The 21,920-nt window shown below is 46.2% G+C and overlaps 1 protein-coding gene across 3 annotated transcripts in view; it reads left to right on the forward strand.

Moving 5' to 3' along the window:
• Positions 1-21,920, forward strand: part of LOC115323621 (C2 domain-containing protein 5) — a 157,776-nt gene that overhangs the window by 106,745 nt on the left and 29,111 nt on the right. For all 3 annotated transcript variants that reach the window (XM_040212497.2, XM_040212499.1, XM_040212498.1), the window contains 6 exons: positions 2,075-2,149; positions 2,672-2,779; positions 4,883-4,999; positions 10,171-10,257; positions 10,514-10,603; positions 20,733-20,808. In XM_040212497.2, the coding sequence (XP_040068431.1) occupies positions 2,075-2,149; positions 2,672-2,779; positions 4,883-4,999; positions 10,171-10,257; positions 10,514-10,603; positions 20,733-20,808 (553 nt within the window). The remainder of the gene's footprint in view (positions 1-2,074; positions 2,150-2,671; positions 2,780-4,882; positions 5,000-10,170; positions 10,258-10,513; positions 10,604-20,732; positions 20,809-21,920) is intronic.

Raw genomic sequence — 21,920 nt, forward strand, 5'->3', positions numbered from 1 at the left:
ATTTTTCAACCTTTGTCGGCACCGTTCACCCGCAGACTTTGAATTGAAGTTTTTAGGAAAAATAAAATAAAATAGAGTTACCCCATCTGCTCTTATGTTAGGCCACCGCCGTGAATCGAGTTTTGCCTTTGTCCTGCCATAGGAACCGTTTGTCCTTACGACGACTGTGGCACGGTTTTTATCCTCTTTGGAGGGGAGTACTTTTCGACGACAGTCCCGGAATCAAGGCGATTTTGATCGGACAAGCATTGTTTTGGGGCAGCAAATGTCACGAATGAACGAAAAATGAAGTCCGAATCTTGGGTGGGTCACCTTTTGGGGGTGAGCCATCTCTTTAGATCTAATCCTTGAAATAATAAAAAAAAAAAAAAAAAAAAACGAAAATTTTTTTTTTTTTTAGCGCGAGAAACGTACACGTAAAAACAGTCCAATCCAACGTGCAAACCGTCGGAACGACCGGTTTGGTCGCGCCGAAGTGTCAGACGGAGCTCTGTCCGGCTCGGGCGGACGACCAACTTGCCAGACATTCGCCGCACCGCTGTTCCGGCCGTCGGAGGGCCGCAGCCAATGGCAGCACGGACGGCGCAAACGTCGCGTGACCATATGCCCGATCAGGAGAGGAGAACCCGGGGGATGTAAGCGGTGCGTTACCCCACGAGTCGTCGTCGTCGTGAAGGCAATGGACGTCATGGAGTCTTTCTGCGCACAAAAGCGAGCTGCCAATTTTGAGACCGTCGAGACCCGAATACACTCTGTTTCCAATGGACGGCGGTGGACGCTGCGAGTCGTTCGAAGCCGTGCGAGTGTTACGTGACCTTGGGGAGGGACGCAGCAATGTGCGGGTTTCTAATCACGGGATTATACGTGGTGCTCACTTCGCTGGGACCTCGGACATCCAGATTTTAGTGGACTATAATAAAAATATTTTGTTTTGTTTTAAAGTCGAAAAAACCACGAAGGGCCAGGGAAGGAGCAATACTTTTTGGTTTTTAGGCTAGGTGGTGCGAGAGGTACCGTCCGTTATAAATACGGCCATAACCGTCCCTCCATCCATTCGGTAGAGCAGTGGTTGTCAAGTGGGCCCCGCGGACCCTTCGGGGTCTCCGAAGACGTTCGAGGGGTCTGCGAAGCCCTGCCTCATCAGTGAGGCCCAGCAAGAAAAGTTGTCTTTTTTTAGATTGAGAAGAAACGTTCCAATTTTCGGGTGAATTTTCTTGTGTGTATGTCAGTGAGAGAACTCTACTCCAAATCAGCCCTTACTTATATCCATTCATTTAAAAATTATCATAATTAACCCGAACGTTTCCCTTCCCCTCACCACGGACAGGGTACTCCATCATCTTCCCTGATCCACAAGGGGTTTGTGAAACATCGGTGGTTGAGAACCGTTGCTGTAGAGGAATACCCGGAACTGGGCGGAGCCAAACGGAACGGGACGACTCGTTAAAAGAATGTGTCCCGAACTGTCGTGTGCGGCGAGTCGGAGCGGCCGTTTCTCCGATGGTTGGCACGTCGGATCGGATAGCTTTTTTGCGTGTGTTGCCCACTTTAAACATTCCTGCGATGCCTGAATTGATAAAACAGCCCGCTTTTTTGTACTCTCCCATACCTCTTCTCATTGCGGGAACTCCAAAAAGGTTGACATATGTCATAGTACAGACTGTTCCGCAAATTCGTTATTTGTTAGGACGTCCACTGAGTGGAACAACCTTCCGGAACAGGTCGTGCGCATTGATGAGCGTGACATTTTCTTTTCGCGCCTGTCCGAATACATGGTACGATCATCCCCTATAATAACGCCTTCGAGGCAGTGTAAATACAATAAAAATAAAACTTTTTCTTTTTTAAAGTTTGGTTTTTAACTGTGAGCAAGTAGGCTGCATTCACATTTATAACACAGGAGGAAGGGCAGAGCCAATGGCTTCCTCTTCCAGCGGTCCCAATACAGTCCAAACTGTGGCAGGATCGGTTCGCGGGCTCGGCGCCACGCTGGCGCCACATACGAGTCTGACTTGCACGAGAGTGTTCGTGAAGGGGGCTGTTGTGTGGGCTGAAAGATGTGGTACTCTTTCAGACCGGTACTGGTGCCTGCCTCACAGCCCTACCACTGCCTTCCTCCCCGCTGCCAAAGCTGATCTCGGGCCGCAAGGTAGGTGGGACTCTCGATGCAGGGTTTTGCTCATGCAGGGGCTAGAAAGATTGTTATGGAACACCCCAGATGCGCTTTGATTCTTGAAGTGGAACCTTTAATATATCCAGACGGATGTAGTGATCCCAATGATGTCTTCTGACGAGACGGCTGGGGGGATACTTAGAATGCTCAAGGTGCAGGGGGCAAGGACAGTCGTTTGTCTGGCCTACTTCCTCATCTTCTGTTTTGCGCCATTCCCCTTTTAATTGTGGCTGTAAAGTCATCGTTAATGAAAAATAACGGGTAGTTTAAAGTGTATACTGAATCGACTGCTTTGAGATAGTACCGCATTTCTCTGCCATCTAGAAATACCTTTTCTGGGTATGTGGGCCGCACGCCGCCTCCACTGCCATCCAGTAAACTTCGAAAATCGTGCCGACGACAAATTTAAAGTTAGTTTGACGAGGGCGGTCGGTGCGTTTGTGCATACTTTTGATGGCTCGGATTTGAATGGATGGGCTCGTGTTGGCTCGAGCGCAGGACCAGTTTGTTTCGGAGCACAACGGGAAGGACTCTGACACCAGCGAGGACGAACGGGACGGCGGGGACGGGGGCCTTCCTGCCAAGCGGGGCGCCTGCATTGTCCAGGTGCCAGCGTTGCCAGCCGAGTCTCTCTGCTGTTTGCTTTGCGCTCGGGCCGAGAGCCCCGCTTTGCTCCATAACGGGCCGTCGTTTTCTGTGCGGCTTCAGGTGGCAGACAGGGTTAACCCGACAGTGTCTTGGCCCTCTCAAGGGAACCCAGGAATTGGTTTCTCGAAAATTTTCCACATAATTTTGCACAGAGATGCATTTGGATTGGGAATATTTTTGTGAAAACATGGAAGGAACAGCTCACCCAAGCAAAATAATTTGCAGGGAACCATTGGGTAATGCAGTGGTCCAATGTAGCATTTATTATGGCAAAATAAAGGAAATAGGATGGAAGCCAATGGTTATTTCCTCTACCTTCCATCTGTTGTCTTTTAGGAAGAAATGCCACAATGTCATTTCTCGTTACTGCAAAAACAACATGAGTAAGCATTTTTCTGTTAGCAAAAAATTTGATCTGGGTGTTTTGGATAATGCTGATTGATTCAGAATGTGTCGTGTGTCTGCGTCAATTTGTTTGAATCCGTGTATGTACGGTGGGACGGACGCATCTTCCGCCGTAAAACGAGCCGAAAAAATCTGCGTTTTCACATAGAAAGCTCAAACATTAATCGAATGTGAACTGAGTGGATCAGTTTTACCGTGCACAATTTCGAGGCATGTTTATCGTCCTTTAAGAAGTAAGAACAACAAATTTGTGGAAGTTAGTGTCTGGTGCAATTGCAAAAGACCGAGGTAGCGACGCCATTAACTTGTGGCACCATCTCTTAATAGGCGCAGTGAGCAGAGTGCAGCGCGGGTCGTCTGCTTGCTCTGCCTATCAGGAGATGGCGCCACAAGTCGATAATGTCAATAACTCGGTCGTTTGCGAATGCGCCCTACACCGACTTTGGCAACTTTGTTGCTCTAATTTCTTACAGGAAGAGAATTATGCCTCGAAATTTCGTGCTGAAACTGATCTGCTCAGTGCACATTCAGTCAATGCTTCAACTTTCTTTGTGCAGGGGGTAACTTTTCCAGCCCGTTTTACGGCGTCAGATCCTCTCGTGCCATCCCGCATGTGGTCTGGCCCGTTTGGCTTTTGGGGTGCTGGAAACGTCGACACAAACACCAGACGCATTTTGCGTCGATCGGCTTTGTGCGAAGTGTCGAGTCGAGTTGGAATGTTTGCGACCGACCTACAACGAGCCATTGTAGCCGCTCTTAAAGGGGCGCCGCATACCCAAAAAAAATTTTTCGGTCACCGGATGGGACGTGCACAGACTCAACCCTAAGATATCGCGCCACTTCAGCGGCGGTGCCATTGGCACTGCGCGTTCTCAGACTCTTTTCGCACGAGTCCGGTTTGTGCAGACACGCAGCGCCCACACCCTTCACTTTCTAATCTTGTCGGTGAATATGGCGTCGTCCTTTCGTCACCCAACTGGCGGCGAAGGCCCGGCGGGAAAGCCGCGGTGTTTCTTTTCGTGAAATTTGTGAAATGCTTAGGAAGTGTACCGAGATATTGAGCTGGGCGACACATTATGAACGTTAAATGGCGTGAAAGACAGACAAGGACGCAGGTCTAGCGCTAACTCCTGACTGGCAATTGAATACACTTACGCGAGAAAAAAGGGGCGAAATAACCTGTGACGGCTTGAAGCTGAGCTAGTTGGTTCATGCTTGTTAGCACAATATGTTTAGCGCAATAAGTTTAGCGCAATGTATAGACTAAAGAGAAAGAAGATTTCATTAAAATAGTTGCTAGTCCAGCAGTGTGTCTGCTTTTTTTGTTTGTCTCTGTGTGTGTGTCTTTAAACGTTCAGCTGGCACTTTAACAAGGGGAAATAACCGAAAGATTCAATTTCACTTCCTACTCCACTTTTATTTATGGTCTTTTTGTACCGCATTTGCTTTGATGTTTCTTTTTTTCTTTCTGTTTTGTCCGTCCCTCGATTATTTTTTCCGCTTCCTTTTCTTGAGTAAGTGCATTAAACCGCCGGTTGTGAGTCAACGCTAGTTCCGCCTCTGTGTTCTCGTCCTCGTCTGTCCTCGGTGCTATTTCCTAACGCTTAGGAAGATGGCTTAGGCACCGTTTGGTTACTCTCGACGTGACGGGTGCAGCTGGACGACGCGGAGGATGCCGTGAGCCTTCTGCGGGAGCCTCACATGCCGGAGGGCTTTGCCATGTGCAACACGGAGCTCATGCCGGGCCTCGACGGCTTCTCCTGCAACCTGCAGGTGAGCGGGGGTCGGCGGGGTCCGTCCGGGACACGCGACGCCCAAACGGGGCCGAGGTCCAGCTTCGTTTTGTCACAGAAATGTGCGGCGCAACTGTCCCACACCACACTCACCCAAACAAACGATTCACGGAGTATGCTGTGAAATACCGCTCTAACAAACTCCGGTCGAACGGACTATTTGGACTTTCGAAGATTGGAGGTGGCATTTCATCGTATATACCTCAAGTGCTCATACGAAAGGTTTGCCGCACACGTCATTATGATTTCCTAAAAAAAAAAAGCGGAGAAATGGGCCTTTCCCACCAATGCTCGTACTACAAACCTCGTGCTTGGCAGACACCCGTTTTTCCTCTGTTTCGAGAGCTTAAGGCTGGAGGACGCTCGTAGAGATGAAAGGGAGAACCTTCCTTTCGTTCACAAACGAGCCCGTACCGAAAAAGAAACGAAGATGCTAAAACAGGCTGTGGTCAACAAACGCCACACTTTGTAAGTTAGGAGGACTTTTGTGACAAAGAAAAAAGATGGAGGTGGCAGAACGAAGCATGGGGAAGGAGTTTTCATTTGGCACCCTGTGCCAAATGAAAGTGGCCTGTGGGCACATGAGAGCTATTCCTTTTTATATTGCTTCTCAATGGGCACAGTCGAGAGAAGCAAGACCCTTTCTGGAACATGGGTGCAAGGCAAGCAAAAAGGTAGTCTCTGTCTGTGTTGTTTTTTTCGTTGTTTTTCGTTTGTCGTTTTTCATTTTTTTTAGTACCTTTCAAATGGAGAGCACTGCAGCAATCTCCCAGTCAACCTTAGCGCGAGAAAAGCAATCTGATTTTTAGAACAACCATGTTTTTGACGACTGTACACTCGCCGGCAATATGAAGGTGAACACCTTACCTAATTTCTTGCCTTGTTTATGGCTTCCTAAAGCTATATTAAAGGGGCCCTCCGGAGCTTTCTGAGATCGTCTGTTTATGTTGTTATATTGCGTAGTAGGTGCAAGTTAATATGTATACAAAGTTTTAGATTACAAAACCATTTATTAAGCAGATGGCAGTAGAAATATATCGGGACTATTTTCTCTTGGAAGACAATCCCCCATTCCCTGCCCATCGCTAAAAGTTGACCAATGGAAATGCTGCATCTCGTGGTGAAAGCGAACGTTATTATCGCAACACTTTTTAAGCTTGTTGTAAATTAGAGTTTGAGAAAAACATAAACTGATTGTGGTGCGAGAAACATAGTTCACAATTATCGTTCCAAAACCAGCGAACTATGTTTTGTCCCCGCAAGCTTGTTGCTAGGGTGTGATGCGTCGGCGCGTCGGGTCGTCTGCTTCCCGGGGCGTGTGCAGGCGTGCGTTGGCGGGACACGTGTTCCTTCTTCCCGTGGATCCCGACTCCGAAGCCAGCTTGGCGATCTTTGTACGTCAACGAGTCAAACTTTTCCTTGTCATCTGTGGAATGCGACTGCGTATTGCAGTAGCAGCGCGACGGTGCGGTGCCACGAACGACGACTGCCGAGCACGAAGTCCGGGCTTCTTGACAACGGTCTGCGCTTGTTCGAGAGATTCCTCCGCGCGTCGGCGGTCGGCCGCGTTGGTGACGCGCAGTGAAGCCGGAATCGTTCGCTTGCTATTGGATGACGCGTAAAGAGATGCCCCTCCCATTTTCCGGGGTCATCTCAGAAAGGGGGGCGTGCCTGGAACTTTGATAGCAATTTTAATAGGGAAATCGGCCGCGCATGACCGTAATTTTATCATTTTTAGGATCCTTAGGGACCGTAGATTGAGTTACCGCCATAAATAGACCATCGCAGAACACTCCGGAGGGCCCCTTTAACTCTCAACGTCTCAAATGGTACCTGGCTTGGGGGCTTAACTTTGCGTTCTAGCCCTCTTCTGGAACATAGCTTGTTCGAAAACTTGCAGGAGCGTCAAAAACAAGAAGAGGGCTGTTCACCTTCATATCGCTCGCGGGTGTACCCAATTTTTTTGTCTTTACGACTGTAATTTCTTTGAGGGTAGGTTCCACTTTAGTTGGTGGTCTTTCTCAAGACCGGCTCGAGACCTCCTACAAGTGTAGAGTCAACCCTGAACACCGACTAAGACTGCATCGACACACGAGGTACGACGTGAAAAGCTAGCAGTTTATCTTTTTCACGGTTGACGCCGTACACGTACGGCGGCTTTTACACATTTGGAAGTTCTCGCCTAAATGCGAAAGTGCGCATCCCACGAGATGCTGCTATCTGTTACGTCTTCGGGGAACAAGGATTGTTTCATTGGCACCGTGTTTCGCTTTGCCGAGCAATTGACAGCTCTGAAAGAAGACGCTCCGTGGAAGTGATACGCTCGAAATGGCCGCTGGTCTGTTGGCTACTCTGGCGCTGGAGGTAATTGGAACACCAGCTTTTCCGATTCAGACTTCCAATGCCTTTTGAAATTTATTTTGGATAATGGGAGCTCGTCGTCCGACGGAGTAGAAGTACCTCCAGTTCGGAGTCAGAGATCGCTGGAATGTTATGGAAGCAGACGGGAAGCGAACGCACCAAAATAAAACCGAATGGAAGAAAGGCAACAACTTTTCACTTTCAATATTTTCATTCAATGCTTTTCAATCTGGACAGCTTGCAACTGCCGGACATGCTCCCGATAGATTACTAAAAAGGGTGCGAATCTGAATGAAAAAAATGCCACATTTACAGTCGAACCCAGATATATTGAATTGGAAGGGGATCGTAAAATATAGTTCAATATATTGATAATTTGATATACAAAAATGTGTCAACTTAAGCTCCAGTTGAGATTTCCATGCGTCTCTGCTAATACCGAAGGCCGCGACAAACGGGACCTTACCAAATAGAGTCTCTAAGAGCCGCTAAGTACTGTAGAGCTTAGTTGGTGAAGATCACAAACACCGCCGCGTTTACGCAACAGTGTTTGCGATCGTTTGCACCTGGCCACGACCTCCACGCAGTGCCAACAACAAAACACGAAAATAATTTTAAAAAATTCAAGAAAATCGAAAAAGTGAGCCGCACAAACCGAAACTTGATGTATAGAATAAAGTTAAAGGAGCTGTGCAACAATTTTTGTACTGTGCACAAATACCGCTTAAAACGGATCCCTAACGTTAATGACCTATGAAACACGCGTTCGTTTTTCACTCCACGCAATAGAAGTCCCAGAAAAAAATTTAAGAAAAACGAGCAGCGTTCACTCCCTCAACTCGCAGCCAGAACAAGCGGCCACGTGATCTGGAGCCGATTATATGCCGCCAGTGTTGATCATAGCCACGCGCTGGGCTTGGCAAAGCGCAGGACACGCGCTGAGTTCCAGACATTGTTATGGCTCGGCTGTTGCCGTCGTTGCAGCGATTGGACACGGGTCACAACCCGAATGCTTCTCCAGCTAGTAATTCTCACGAGCCCAAATCGAGTGTCCACGCAATGCTCGGGTCCAATCTATGAACCGCATTCAAATATCGTCACTTGGGTGTACTGCGATCCCCGAGTTACGTCATGAAATTTTGCAAAGGAGAGATTGAATGAAAATGATCGCTTTTGTCCTTGAAATTACACCGCAACAAAGGAGTTTCTTGGCCAGTGGCGTTGCGTGTGAGTATCCTTGAGTCCCAGGTGTGCCAGTAAGCTCGTGTAGAGAGAAAAACATTCCAATTGAATATCGTTGCAGAGCTCCTTTAAGCAAGCAGAAAAAAGAAACCTCACTAAATTCAGACAGCAAAAAAAAAAAAAGAAAGGCAAAAAAAGAGCAACGCACAAAGCAAAAACGGCAAAAGAAAAAGGTTGTTGAAGATAAAGTGTTCAAAGTGTGATTGCTCAACCATTGTTGTCAACACACTGACATGACAATTTTTTATATTTTTTTTTACCTTTTTTATTCTGAGGATAAGGAGTCGCGCAGCAACAGCGGTGTTCGGGGAAAGAGCACACGGTACCGTTCCTACAGCGAGCACCTCCCTTAATTCTGCCTTCCTCCACCTTTTTTTTTTTTTGTAACAACTGCTTTTTTGTTGCGCATCCCTGTTACCCCGTGCGCGTATGCTGGTTTGGCAGTCTGCCAGCCCCCCAATGGGAGCTATGTGCGCGCCGCCGGCGCAAGGCACAATCTGATCGGGGAGAAGCGAGGAGCGGCCGTTTTAGGTGGCTATATGGAGTGTCCCGGCCATGGGAGTTCGATACAGAAAAACAATGCTCCTATACTATTCCATGCGATTTTCATGGGGTTGTTTGGACTGTTCAATATAAACAATAGTTCGAAATGCCCGGGTGTGATATCACCAGGCTCGATTGTATTACCTTCCTACAGATGTAGTCGGTATAGAGGGAATGTGTTTCGGCGGAATTCTTTGAAGCTTGCAGTGGACATTGTGGGAGTTTTTTTTTTTTCTTTGGTTATGACAGGTCACTTTATCTTAAACTCTGTCCTTTTTTCTATGTTCTGGACTTCTTGTTCTATAAACTGTCCGAACTCAAGCAGTTAGTAAAGTTCGGCAGGGTAGAGACAGGTGGGCTGGCCTCGCGTCTACCCCTTCATTAGTGCAGTGGTAGAACGTCGAGCTAAGAGTCGTGGGGTCGTCGATTCAATTCCCATTGCGGCGAGTTTCAAATTTTTTTCTTCTCAATTTACCACTGTTTTGTACAGATTAACCAGCGAAATAGGTGTTGCCGATTTCGTAACGGCTTCCGTGGCGTTTCGTCATACTTTCCTCGGAGATTCCAGTCCACATTCTGCGTTAAAAATACTGTGCACTGTCTTATTATTTGTGACATCTCTTTGTAAAAAAAAAAAATAAAAAATAAAAAGAAAGAAAAACTATTTGGTTGCTTATTGTTTGACAAGTGTCGCAGAATATAAGACCTGGAATTAGCAAGGTACAGCATCAGTGCCGTTGCTTTCTGTGTCAATAGGTGGTGAACCTGTTTCACATTTTTAAAATTTTTCATAGCCCCAAGTTCATGGGACAAAAATGACTTGCACAACTTAATTTTTTGTCAGTTTTATGAAACTCATTTATAGTAAGGGCTTTTGACTGTATGACTTGTGCAAATATGTGACTAATGTATACCGCCATATGCTACTGATGTTGCTACGTCTTTTAGGGCCTACAAGCTCGAGTGCGTCTGATTGTGTCGTCATCCTTCTTGGCTCGTTTCCAGTTGTTTATGCAAACTTACCGGGCCAAGCTCTTCCCTGGCATACATCCTAGTCGGATTCTTTCCCAGCACTTCGACCACATCATTCAAGTAAGGAGTCTCCTAGCATCAACATTCCGAGCTGCTTTTTATTTTTTGACTTCTCGTAGATTGATGCATTTTAATGCTCGAACATTGTGTTTTTAAACATTAGAATTATCTTTGAGAATACTCCTAAAATCTTTAATTGAAAGCAAAACCTCGCTTTTGGGAAATGACTATACCCAATCAAGGTGGCTAGACTAGCTCCTGTGGATTGAAGCTGAAGTTAATTGATGTTTGAATCCAGTCTGGCGTGTGTTTGCAGAGTTTGTTTGTCAAGCTCCGCAAGCTTGTCCCCTGCTGCCTGGCAAGCCTGAGCTTCCACATTGAACTGCCGGACCAGGACGAGCTCCAGGTGAGCACTTGAGCAGCCCCACGGCATCCTTTTAGCGCAGTAAGTGTCGTAGGGCTAAGTTGCGTGAGAAAAGCGACAGGTTACGCTTGACTGGCATGCTACAGGTCGTGCGACATGGTGATGTCGTGCAATGAGGTCACACGTTTCTTAAAATTAAACCCTCTAGCATTTAGAGTAGCAAAGCGTAAACCCTTCACTACTTTGTTAAGTTGGAGGATGCTTGGGAGCCCTTCTTGACATTGGTGACTTTGGAGTAGTCAGGGGCTTAGTGGCACTAGGGACGGGAAGTGCGTCCTGTTTTCCCCCACCGTCGTTGACTTTCGTCGCTAGACTGGTGTCCATGTCGCCCGCTTCACGTTGGCCCGACCCACTGGGGTTGACCCACGAGGTTATGCCTTCTGCAGTCGTTGGCTCCGGTTCACTGGCTGATAGTGTCTCGCTGCTGGTTCCCCGTGGGGCGATTCCCGCCTTTGTGGCAGATGCGCTGTCGCCAGCTGGTTCTTTTGGCTGCTTAGCACCGGCCCTATCTAAGCCCGCTGGACTCAAAGAAGTGTTGTCGGGTGCCCCATTGCCGGGAGATCGCCAGTCGTGTCCACGACCTCCGAGACGTCCGTCAGCGGGTTGCAGTTGGCTCCGCTTCGTCGCCGGTGTCTCTTAAGGCTGCGGTCCCACGGCGGCCATGACATATGACGCTTTTTCCGCGTTTTCGAAATGCAATTGTAGCGTGTTGAAGCTTGCTAAAATTGTGCGTTATATATCGTCTTGTAGTGTACAACATTATCTTTCCTCTGATGTAGAATTTGTTTTCCTAATGCAAAAAGCTAACTCAGTGGGCACCCGCAAATATTTGCCTTTTTGGCAAAACATGGTTTCGTAATACAGTGGTGCAGGGTGCTTTATTGGTTCAATTTTTTTCAAATTTTAGAATGTTATAGAAGAGTGGCGTTCATTTTCAATGGAGGCCCTTTTTTCGTTTTTTATCTTATTTTGACAGATATTGATTTTAGAAAAACTGACTTTGTGGAAGCACATTCAGTCGCAAATTTTTTGGCGCCTACTCGATCATTTCATCTGGAACTTTTTACAGGTGTTGGCAATTACAGGGCTACACAAAATTTCATTGTAATATGACCTAAACTTTTTTCGGAATGCTCACGTGAAAATTGGCAAAAACAGTTAATTTTGGCAAACTTCACTTGGTAGTACAGCGCTTAGGGATTGGCGCAGTTAAATAAAATTCTAGGCTCGTAAAGAAAAACATAATCTGCTTTGTCAACCGAGGCCCTTTTTCTAAATTTCACCTTTGATTTTTCATAACAAAAAGCTTGAATATAGGCGAAATCACGAATTCGTTGATAGTCAAGTCAAAAACAAGTATTCTGGCCCCTTTTGGCAGACATTTAGGCCAATATATTTAGTATGAAATAGAGTTTACTGTCCCAGGTCCTGATTGTTAGCCCACATTTTTGCTAATCGTGCCTAATTTTTAAAGAAATCATAAAAAATACAGAAAATATAAATTGGATCTCTGGTTGCGCCCTCTATGTGGTGGCGGCTGAAATGTGACTACGCGAGGTTCAGGAAACTGCCGAGGATGGCGCTGATTCCAACTGTGGTTGCCAGCTTCGGAAACTGGTTGTACACTTGGTTTCTTGCGTTTCTTGCAAAATAACATTGCTAGAAAACGTGGTCGAAACTCATGTGGTCCTTTATAACACGGTGCTTTCTGCTAATATAGCTTTTAGGAAGATTTTCAATTGTTTTTCATATTGTCAAAAGATTTTTTTTATGCCAGGCTCCACCGGTTCACGGTCTGCTGAATATAATCCACTGATATATAATCATTCACGCAATCGACATCGAAGTAACAAATCACCAAAATGCCAAAATCGTCAGTTCCACGTCGATATGCAGCGTGACGCACGTGCTTCTGGTGCGTGTGCACGTACGTGTTTGCTGCGTGGTTCTTCCGTTGCTGCGAGTTTTCGCGTATTTATTGTGCACTGCTTACCTTCGTCTGCGCATGCCTCTCATCCTTGTAACTATCCCTGCTCCGTGTGCCTAGCGTGAAGTTTCTGTCTGTCTTTTCGTTCGCTGACTAAGCTCGTGTCAGGTGTCCTTCCTACTGGCTGCTGTTCGTGTTTGCGACGCATATTGTGTGTGTCGCTGTGATTACTCTTTAGGTCGCCTGTTTATGGGGCGGAGCAAGCAGTGGGCGTCGCGCCAGGGGTGGGTCGTGATTGGGGAAACAGCGTAGCAGCCGACACCGAGTTTGACGCGTTTTTTAATTCTGCACACGCGCGTACTGTCGTTGATATCGCTACTTCAGGCCGTGATGATGCGCTGATCTACAGGCCGGTCGGCGCTCGCGTGATATTGTTGAAAATCCTCGAGCGTGTACTTACGTGTCGAAAGCCATATTAGATTCAAAGTGGATATTTGGCCGGCAGCCAGCATACCGTGGCTCTGAAAACAAATTGCTAGGAGTGTCCTCTCATTCGCTGGTTCCACACCGGGTGCGCACAGTTCGTGCTTCTGGCCGCCCAAATGCGTTTTTGTGATGCTTGTTTTGTTTTGAATAAACAATAGAGTCCTGCTGATATTCTCCTTTGTAATCTTCACTCTTCAAAACTCTTTAGTGTTTGCAGGAACTCCCTCATAATTGCAAGAATACTTTTCCTGGATTGTGTGCATCTTTCTGATAAGATGATTAGTCTCTATAAATTGCACTTCCCCGCTTCGTGAGCACGGGCAGCGGAGGTTCTCTGTCGGTCATCGAACCTCACACATGTGAAGCGTTGTCAAAGCTGGGCGTTTTATTATTATTATAATTATTACTATTTTCTGAAAGAAATGATTCCTACGGGATAACATTATCGGCTGTGGCGGACGTAAGGGAACGGGCTTAAATTGACAATTAGTAGCCTAATAAACTAAAATTTGCCATTTAACTTTTTAATTAGAGGTTCTATGCTGCATGTTGCAGTTGCGATTTTCAAGACCATTCGTAAAACGTTTCTGACAATGATGCCCCTGTGTATTTTCGCTCGTGCCCTTACGTCCACTGCAACTGATGTTATCCCGTAGAAAGCATATTTTTATCGCCAGTGTCTTTTTCTCTTTTTTTTTTAAATTGATTTTCACTCTAGGAATAATTAATTTGGGTGGCTAAAAAAAATTTGCAGATACACTTAAGGGGGCCCAGCAAGGACTTTATTTACTGGTTTTTAATTTGCACCAAACTTGAGCGCACTGAACGTTGTAACTTAATGAAACTTTTCTCGAATTTTGCTTTATTTTAAAAGTTATAGGCAAATTAAAATTTAAAAAAAACTAACAAAAAATAACCTTTATGACGTCCTTGGTCGCTTGAGTGGCCGTGAACTAGAGGAGGGGTAGTGAGCTCAGCGAGTGCTCACGGCTGCCGCACTCCGTGTCGACGGCGCGAGAGGGCGCCACTAGAGCATGTTCTGGATATGCTGTATGAAGCGGGCAGCCAGAGCGGCTTGCATTGCATTTGCTGCGCGATTAATCACTAATTCGGCATAACACTTCACTGACCACAAACAACAGCAAACACGGGGTAAAGATCAGTTCAGAATGGGAGCCACATCGCACTGCCAAACCGCGAAACGGCCAAACCGCAAGCCAAGCCTGCTCGCCAACGGCCTTCGGAACGCTCGGAACTGGTCGGGTCCTCGGGTCCATAAACGACCGCAGCACCACCGCAAACATCCAGGACCTTTCCTAGTCTGCGCCTGGTCCCACTACTCCTTTCTAGTATGCACCGCCTTTTCGACTGCTTGGTGGCGGGTATGTCGACGGGTCATTTCTTGTTTATGTACTTTCTAAACTGCATTTTTTTTTTCATCTAAAATAGTGAACAGAAATTACTCTTATGAATGATTGAAACGGTTTGCGCCACTTATATTTTGTATTTCAACTAAAAGGGAGCTTTTAGCGGCTTTGACCAGTAGTATGCCCAGGACCAAAGACGTCACATCGCGTGCTTTTCGCACCGCGGGTCACCCCCGTAGGTGGAAGACGTTTCCGCGTCGTCCGGTTCAAATAGGATGCACTGATGTTTAGTTACTCTCTCTGTGCCCGCTGGCTTGCCCGAACCCCAAAAGACGTGGAAACCGCAAAAAAGGTAGACGCTTAAATATGATTGCAGGGCCTTTTTAAAGGGGCGGTGCAATGATTTTAACAGTGAACGAATGTGCAGCTTGTATTTTTTATATTGTTTACTTCGGTATAAGTAAGAGAAAAAGTGCCGCCATACCCCAAAATACCTCTATTTCGCTGCGTAATCGTAAAATAAAACACACTTTTTTTCCCAACCTGCGGCCACATGGTGGCCGCAAATGGAGCCTGTGGTCTGACGTCATTCGGAGTGGTTTTTGTAAGTGACAGAGTTAGGCAATGGTAAGCTTGATTTAAGGTTAAGTTTAAAAAATCTTGTTGTTTAGGCATGCAGAAACGCTTCAAAAGCCTAATATTGCCGCTAAAAGATTTGTGGCGCCATCTACGCAAGTCAACCAAACCTGCCGTCGCCGTCATCGCCCGAGGCGCCTACGGCGGCTACACGAGCAACCCGGACGTTTTGTCTTTCCCTCGCTCGACGGAGTGCGTTGGTCGTGGTCCGTAGTATCCTGGTATCGTTATTGTTCCTGGTGTCTCGACCTCGACTTCGACTGCCCGCCGCGTCGCAAGCATCTTGCGCTCGACGTCGCTCAGGCCGTCCGCCCATGCCGCCATGTTGGTCGGGAATCGGCGGGAGAGCGGCGAGCCTGGCAAGCCGGCGATCGCTGGGGAAACGGGACCCAGAAGCACCCAACCGGAAACCAACGCCACTCCGAATGACGTCACAGGCGAAGCTGGTGCCGCTTCAATGTTGAGTTGAGGGGTGCCAGAGATACCAATTTCTTTTTTTTTTTTAATGAAAACTAGGGCAAGCAGGAAAGAATAGTTTCCGGTCCTTCGTTTTATATGTGGCCGGGATCAATTCCCGCAATTTATTAGGCAAAGTCCGCAAATTGTTGCACCGCCCCTTTAAGAGATACATCTGCATACTGTATCTAAATGAGCTACATTAATAAATGAAAAGAAATATTTAGGCACCCTCGTTTAAGGAAAAAAAAACATTTTTTTTAAACAGTAGATGGAAAAAGAATGTTATAAAACGAATTTACAACGAAGAAAAAAAAATTTAGAGCTATATTTACGACGCAGAACGAATTTGTAGTTGGCACCCACGGGAGCCGATGCGGGTCACGTGGTAGACCTGTGCGCCACTGTCGTCTCAAAGTCACACCGCCGTCGCATGCTGAGCGTGGTGCGCCGCCGGTTCAACACGTTTCTCCACGCCGCTGCACAAGTTTGTTTGCTCCAGGCCACTACCGCCGTCATCCAACTGGCGCACCGGTCTATCAGGTCTGCTTGCGCTTTTTCAGGAGCTTCCTTTGGGTTCTAAAAGTTATTTAAAATCTTCATTTTTTTTGTTGCACTTCAAACAAAGATGAATGAGCAATTTTTAGAGACCATAGGTTGCTTCTGAAAGAGCGCAACCACCACGTGACAAATAGCAGCCAGTCACGGAATAAATAGCAGCCACTTTTCTGCGGCGCCCGAGGGTGCCAACTACAAATTCGTGTAGCGCTGTAAATATAGCTCTAAAAATTTCTCTTTCATCATAAATTCGTTTCATTTCTTCCTTTTCTCAACCAGGCTCCTTAAAAAAATGTTTTTTTTTAGGGGTGTGCGAATACTCGAATATACGAATTCGAATCGAATAGAAAGTTCCCGAATAATTCGATTCGCGAATCGAATTCCTAGTATTCGGTTACTCGAATATTCGATATATTCAGCCAAAGACGCGCGGTGGGCGCGGAGCAAACAAAAAAGCAGTTTTTTCTCCCGATGTAAGCGCCGTGATGTTAGACAGACCATGCGAGAAACAGCTCTTGGTCCTACCATTCCACAAAAATCTAACGCACAGGTTAGAAAACAAAAAAGTAACGAACGCCACAAACTTTATAGCACGAAGATTTACTCACGATAATGACACAATCTACCCTTGAATCACAACTGAAACATCCCGCTTGCACCGTTTCCAGAGAGGAATTGTTGGGAAGCCGGAATTCCGCGCCAAGCCTAATTCTTTGCACGAGTAAAACTCCTCGTTTCAAATTGAAGCGCCGATGTAAAACACACTTGTCGCACTAGCAGAAATCGGCTACTGCACGATCACAGAAAGAAAACCAACGTTACCACGCCGGCGAAACCAACCGAGTTATCGTCGTCGTTCTTTTCGAACCGCAAATTCTGATTCGGATTCCGAATCGGAACGACAACTCGGTTGGTTTCGCCGACGTGGTAACGTTGGTTTTCTTTCTGTGCTCGTGCAGTGGTGCAGTAGCCGATTTCTGCGAGTGTGGCAAGTGTGTTTTACATCGGCGCTTCAATTTGAAACGAGGGGCTTTACTCGTGAAAAGAACGCGGAAGAAACGGAACGGAAAAATAGTGTGCCTAGATTTGGGAGGGTTTCCAACAGCTCGATAGCCGTGTTTGAATTACGAACTGCGAGAAGGCGCCGAAAAGACGAAAGCGTCGGTCGAGCTCGGGCAGGCAGGGCAGGCGTCGTAGCTCTTCTGTTTGTTCGCCATACTTGGGTAGTAATTCACTTACAGTAATTGAATTACTGTAATTTAATTACCTTTCTTTGTAATTTGTCATTGTAATAATTACTTCTGGCTAAAAGAAATTGTATTTGTAATTTAGTTACTTTCTAGCGTTAGTAATTGTAAAACTTCAGGCACAATTACAATTACTTTTGCAAAACTTTGCAGCGCCAACGGAACCTCTCTGAAAGCCTCAGCGCTCGTACAAGCGGCCCAGCTCCCAGTGAAACAGTCGCACACAGACACGCACTCACACACGTGCACGCAGAACATAAATAGCGTCGCACTGTTTGTCGTTTTGTTGCTTACACCGGGATCTCAGAGAGAATCCTCTTTGGACCCTACCTCAACGGCGGCATGCAGCGCTGTCTGTGCTGCGAGGAGAAAACAATAGCGTAAACATGTCAAAATATTGAAAGAAAAAAAAAATTGAGCTTCAGCTTTCAGCAAAGGTTGGGAATTTTAATTGTCTCTGAAGTTATTTTTCTTTCTTTTTTGACACTTTTTTACTTCCCTTTTCCAGTACTGTCACATATTTGTATCTTTGTGTTATTTTCAAGTTTATTTCCCGTTGGTTTTATTTTGAATATTAGTTGCGTAAGCATTTTAAAGACTGACCTCGCACCTGTGAATATTGTCACAAATGATTCGGGAACCCCGATTCGGTCCTTGTATATTTCTGAGCCATTATAATTTCAACTCAGTGTAAATAATGTACAATATTATGATGTTTGCATGTTAATGTGGTCGTATTAGCGCGCGTGGAGTTTAGTTTTATTTTAACACTTCTAAAATAGTCATATACGACTAATTGTCACATTTTATTTGCCTGGCTAACAAAGGGCTGTCTACCCAATTTTTTCTTTAGTGATCTGGCGTCTTCCAGCATATGAACTAATTTACTATTATATACTGTAAACGTCTAAAGTTTTGCGAGGATCTAATTTTCGCGAATCGCCTACAATTCGCAAAAACTTTGTCCCGCGAACTATTCCGGTAAAATGAAAACACATTGAAATCTATATTGAGATCCCACCACGGTCGCGGAAATTAGAACCCGCGAATTATTCCAAAAATTCAGCTTTGACCTAAATCGCAAAATATAGAGCCCGCAAAAAAAAAAAAAAATCGTTTAGATTTGAAATATAAGAATGTAGTACTTCATTGCACCGAAACTGTCAAGTTCTATAATAAATTTAACAAAATTCATAAAAGCAAAGTACAATACGTGACATTTATGCAGCCATGCTTAAGCCTCCTCAAAGATTGGGGCAAGGAATGAACAAATACATTACATTCTATACAACTCGTTTAAAGTTATATGGCCCAAGTCGGGTCGCTCTCAGAAATAAGTAATAGTAAAGTGATTGCATTACTTTTTAAAAGTAATTTGTAATTGTAATTACTTTTCACATAGTAGTAATTGTAATTAAACTACTTTTGAAGCAGAGTAATTGTAATTGTAATTAAATTATGTTTTGGAAGTAATTTACCCATGTATGTTGTTCGCCTTCTTTCCACCCGACAACACAACACATGAGCATTCACGATCAATCTGCGATGGAGCCGTCTCTGTGGTTTTAGTTTCGGTTGCTCCCTCTTTTAAATCAAGGCTCTCTAAAACAGGATAGATAAACGGAAAAATGGATGCGTAGCGGCAGTTGGACGGTGACTTGCGCCACCTAACCACATTCTTTTTTTCTTGCTTTAGATTATATTGTTTAAGCCAGTTTACCTCGTTGCTGTTTACTCAGATTTAACACCTGTCTATTTATTTATGTGAAATCAAATCCCAGGTGCCACTTTTTCCCCTTAAAATGGAGACGAATTATCGCAAAATGTCCCTTTTCTGAGATATACAAATATTAAAAAAAAAAAAAGTTGCGGTGTTAGGTTGTGTTTTTAAAGAAAAAAAAAGGCACGCGTGGCTGTAACTTTTTTTTGTGTGACTTTTAGGGTAGATAGATTATGTTTGCACCATAAAATTGGATATTTAGTGCCCAACAGCAACTGGCTTTTTTTTTTTTTTTCACCGGAACTTTTTTACATTTTGGCTTTTTTTTTGTACAAGACGTATATTCTGCACCAGGCGCATACTCTGCACATATAATAATCGCATTCGCAGCACACTTTGAAAAATTCCTACGAATAAAATCACTATTCGATATTCGATTCGATATTCGGGTTTTTTTTCTTGATTCGATTTGGTATTCGATTCGAAAGCTACTAGTCGGTATTCGCACACCCCTAGTTTTTTTCCTTCACAAGTGTCCTTTAAGCGAGCATTTCTATGACCAAGTGCCGAAATTGCCACATCCGGAAACACGACAGATAGACTTTTGGGACGCAATTCATCGCCACTTTGGAACCACTTTGGACACCTGGTCGGGATGGGAGAAGCCAGTCGAGGGCACATTCCACACACCGTAGTTTGAAGCGTGGCTGCGATCTTGGCAATTGTGCGTACAAGTATGGTGCCTGGAGCACATCTTGGACTGGTGCGTTTGGCGTGCTATTTCACCCATGCGTCAAAAGTCGCAACGAATCACCGAAGCCGGACTCTCGTTGGATGTCGCCATCCTGGCAGTCAGTGGTAGAAGTCCCAGTGAAAAGTAAGAGCAAATGCGGGTGTTGCGGCCACCTCCGTCGCCGCAACGCCGGCGCTTTCGCGACGTCCTCGGCCGGAAATGGAAGTTTCTAGGACGCGTTAGACACGCCGGTCGGAGAAGCGTTGCAGGCACCGTAGTACGGCAAAAAAATATGCGTCAAATAAAAGCCTTTTCTTCGGAAACTGTTAAGGATTGTTTTGCGCAATCCACGAGACTCGTAATTCGGGGAGTAGGAAAAAGACTCGCAATTATGCTGACCAAGCTTAAATTGCAACCACGCGCCCTTCTTTATTGTTTGCACGGTCGGGGAAAGAGCGAACAAGCGTGACGTGCTGGGTGCGCGGCTAAGCCAGCCGAGCAGTGAGGCAGGCCAATCCGAGCGGCGAAGCGTGGTAGCTGGCGCGCCCGTTATGGTGCCGTCCCTACGGACGTTGCGGAAGCAATCGACGTCATGGCCGTGCAACACTCTCGTCTAACGAAGCTGGGCTCGAGCTCGGCCCTCGGAGGTATTTCGTTCGTAGAATATATTGATGTCAATGAATGTGCCATGGTCTGCGATCGGCTTCAAGATATTGAAATTGTACGAGCGATTAGGGCTGGGAACAGTCACGTCGGTTTCCGTGTTGCCGAAGCGAAGCTGTGTGTGGTTTTTGTTGGGCAAAGAAACTCTTTAGTGACGTGGGTGTTTTACCTTTAAAAAAAAGATTTTACGTGTCGGGCGTCTCTTTAAGAGTCGCTCGGAGAATGTTGGCCCGGCACCGGAGAATCCTCCGACAGACGAACGGTGGATGGGTGCACGGAGATTGGCGTCTGAGAAGCGGTGGGCGGTCCTCCCCGCAGGTGGCGGTGCTGGGCACGGCCGTGGGCCTGGAGGACGGCGTCGTGGACGTGCGGGCAGCCACTAGGACGGCCTCTGGTAAGTGCCCCCGCTCGCAAGCTGCTCAGGTTTGCAAGCACCGAGGGGAGAGACTGAAGGCAACAAGTTGTCCCCTTCCTCCCATTCGGTTTGGTTTTGACCCATCCGCTTCGCGACATTCTGGCGGTTTAAGATTTCGAACCGGAGGTACTTCGTAGAGCCTCTCTTTCGAATGGTAAGCGCTCATCCTCTGAATTCAATTCTGAGAAACATTATGGGGAAACACTGTTCTTGGAGCTTTTTCCTGCTTGTTTGACCACACCCAAGAAATGTGCGCGAGCTTTTCAGTTTTTCTTCCTCATCGCAAATATCTAGTCACATTTTCAATGGGTAGATCTGTCTAGAGTCACTGAATGCTCCCAGAGTACCGAAACTCTCAAGCATTGTTTCAGAACCGAGTCGCGGTGCAGCAGGCGTGGTTCAACCGATCCCCAAGGTGGCTCTGCCCTGTGTGATCAAAGCGAAGTGGGAACAGTTGCTGCATTCCATTTACATGCGCCTTCTGCACCGGTGCAGAAAAGTGTAGGGAGGTGTACTTCCGGTATGCGTATTCAGACACGACCGGAAGTACACCGCCCTACACTTCTCTGCGCCGGTGCAAGAGTTGCGGGTAAATTGAACGCAATCTAGTATTTTCATCATTCTTGTCCAGCTCGCTTGCACCTTTGCATTTAATTGCATTATAATAGTATAGCAATTGTTTTCGTGCGACCTCTTCAATTCACTTTCCTGGTTTGTGGTGACGCTGGTTTGTTTTTATTAAAGTTCTTTCCTTCTTTGTGAGCGGTGCATGACTCGCTCCTCGCTGTCTGTACCTCTCTCTCTCTCTCTTTCTCGCGCCTCGAAACACGTCCAAGTTGAATCTTACGCTTAGCGTCCGAGGCGTAGAGTTTGAAACGCAGCACCAGCGCAACCGGAGCGAGCAAACAAGCCGGCAGTTTTTTATGAGGAACTTGATATTAAAAAAATGAGACATTTACAATTCACTGTAATGCCGAATTAGAGTGCTGCCCTTGAGGAGGACGAGGGGAGGGTACAGATAGAAGGATATGCCCCCCCTCCTTTTCCGTACCCTTCCTTCCCTCGTGAAGATCGTGACCTTCGTCGTGACC

The sequence above is a fragment of the Ixodes scapularis genome, unplaced genomic scaffold (genome assembly GCF_016920785.2).
Source record: "Ixodes scapularis isolate PalLabHiFi unplaced genomic scaffold, ASM1692078v2 PGA_scaffold7__128_contigs__length_106722199, whole genome shotgun sequence".
Lineage (NCBI taxonomy): Eukaryota > Metazoa > Arthropoda > Arachnida > Ixodida > Ixodidae > Ixodes > Ixodes scapularis.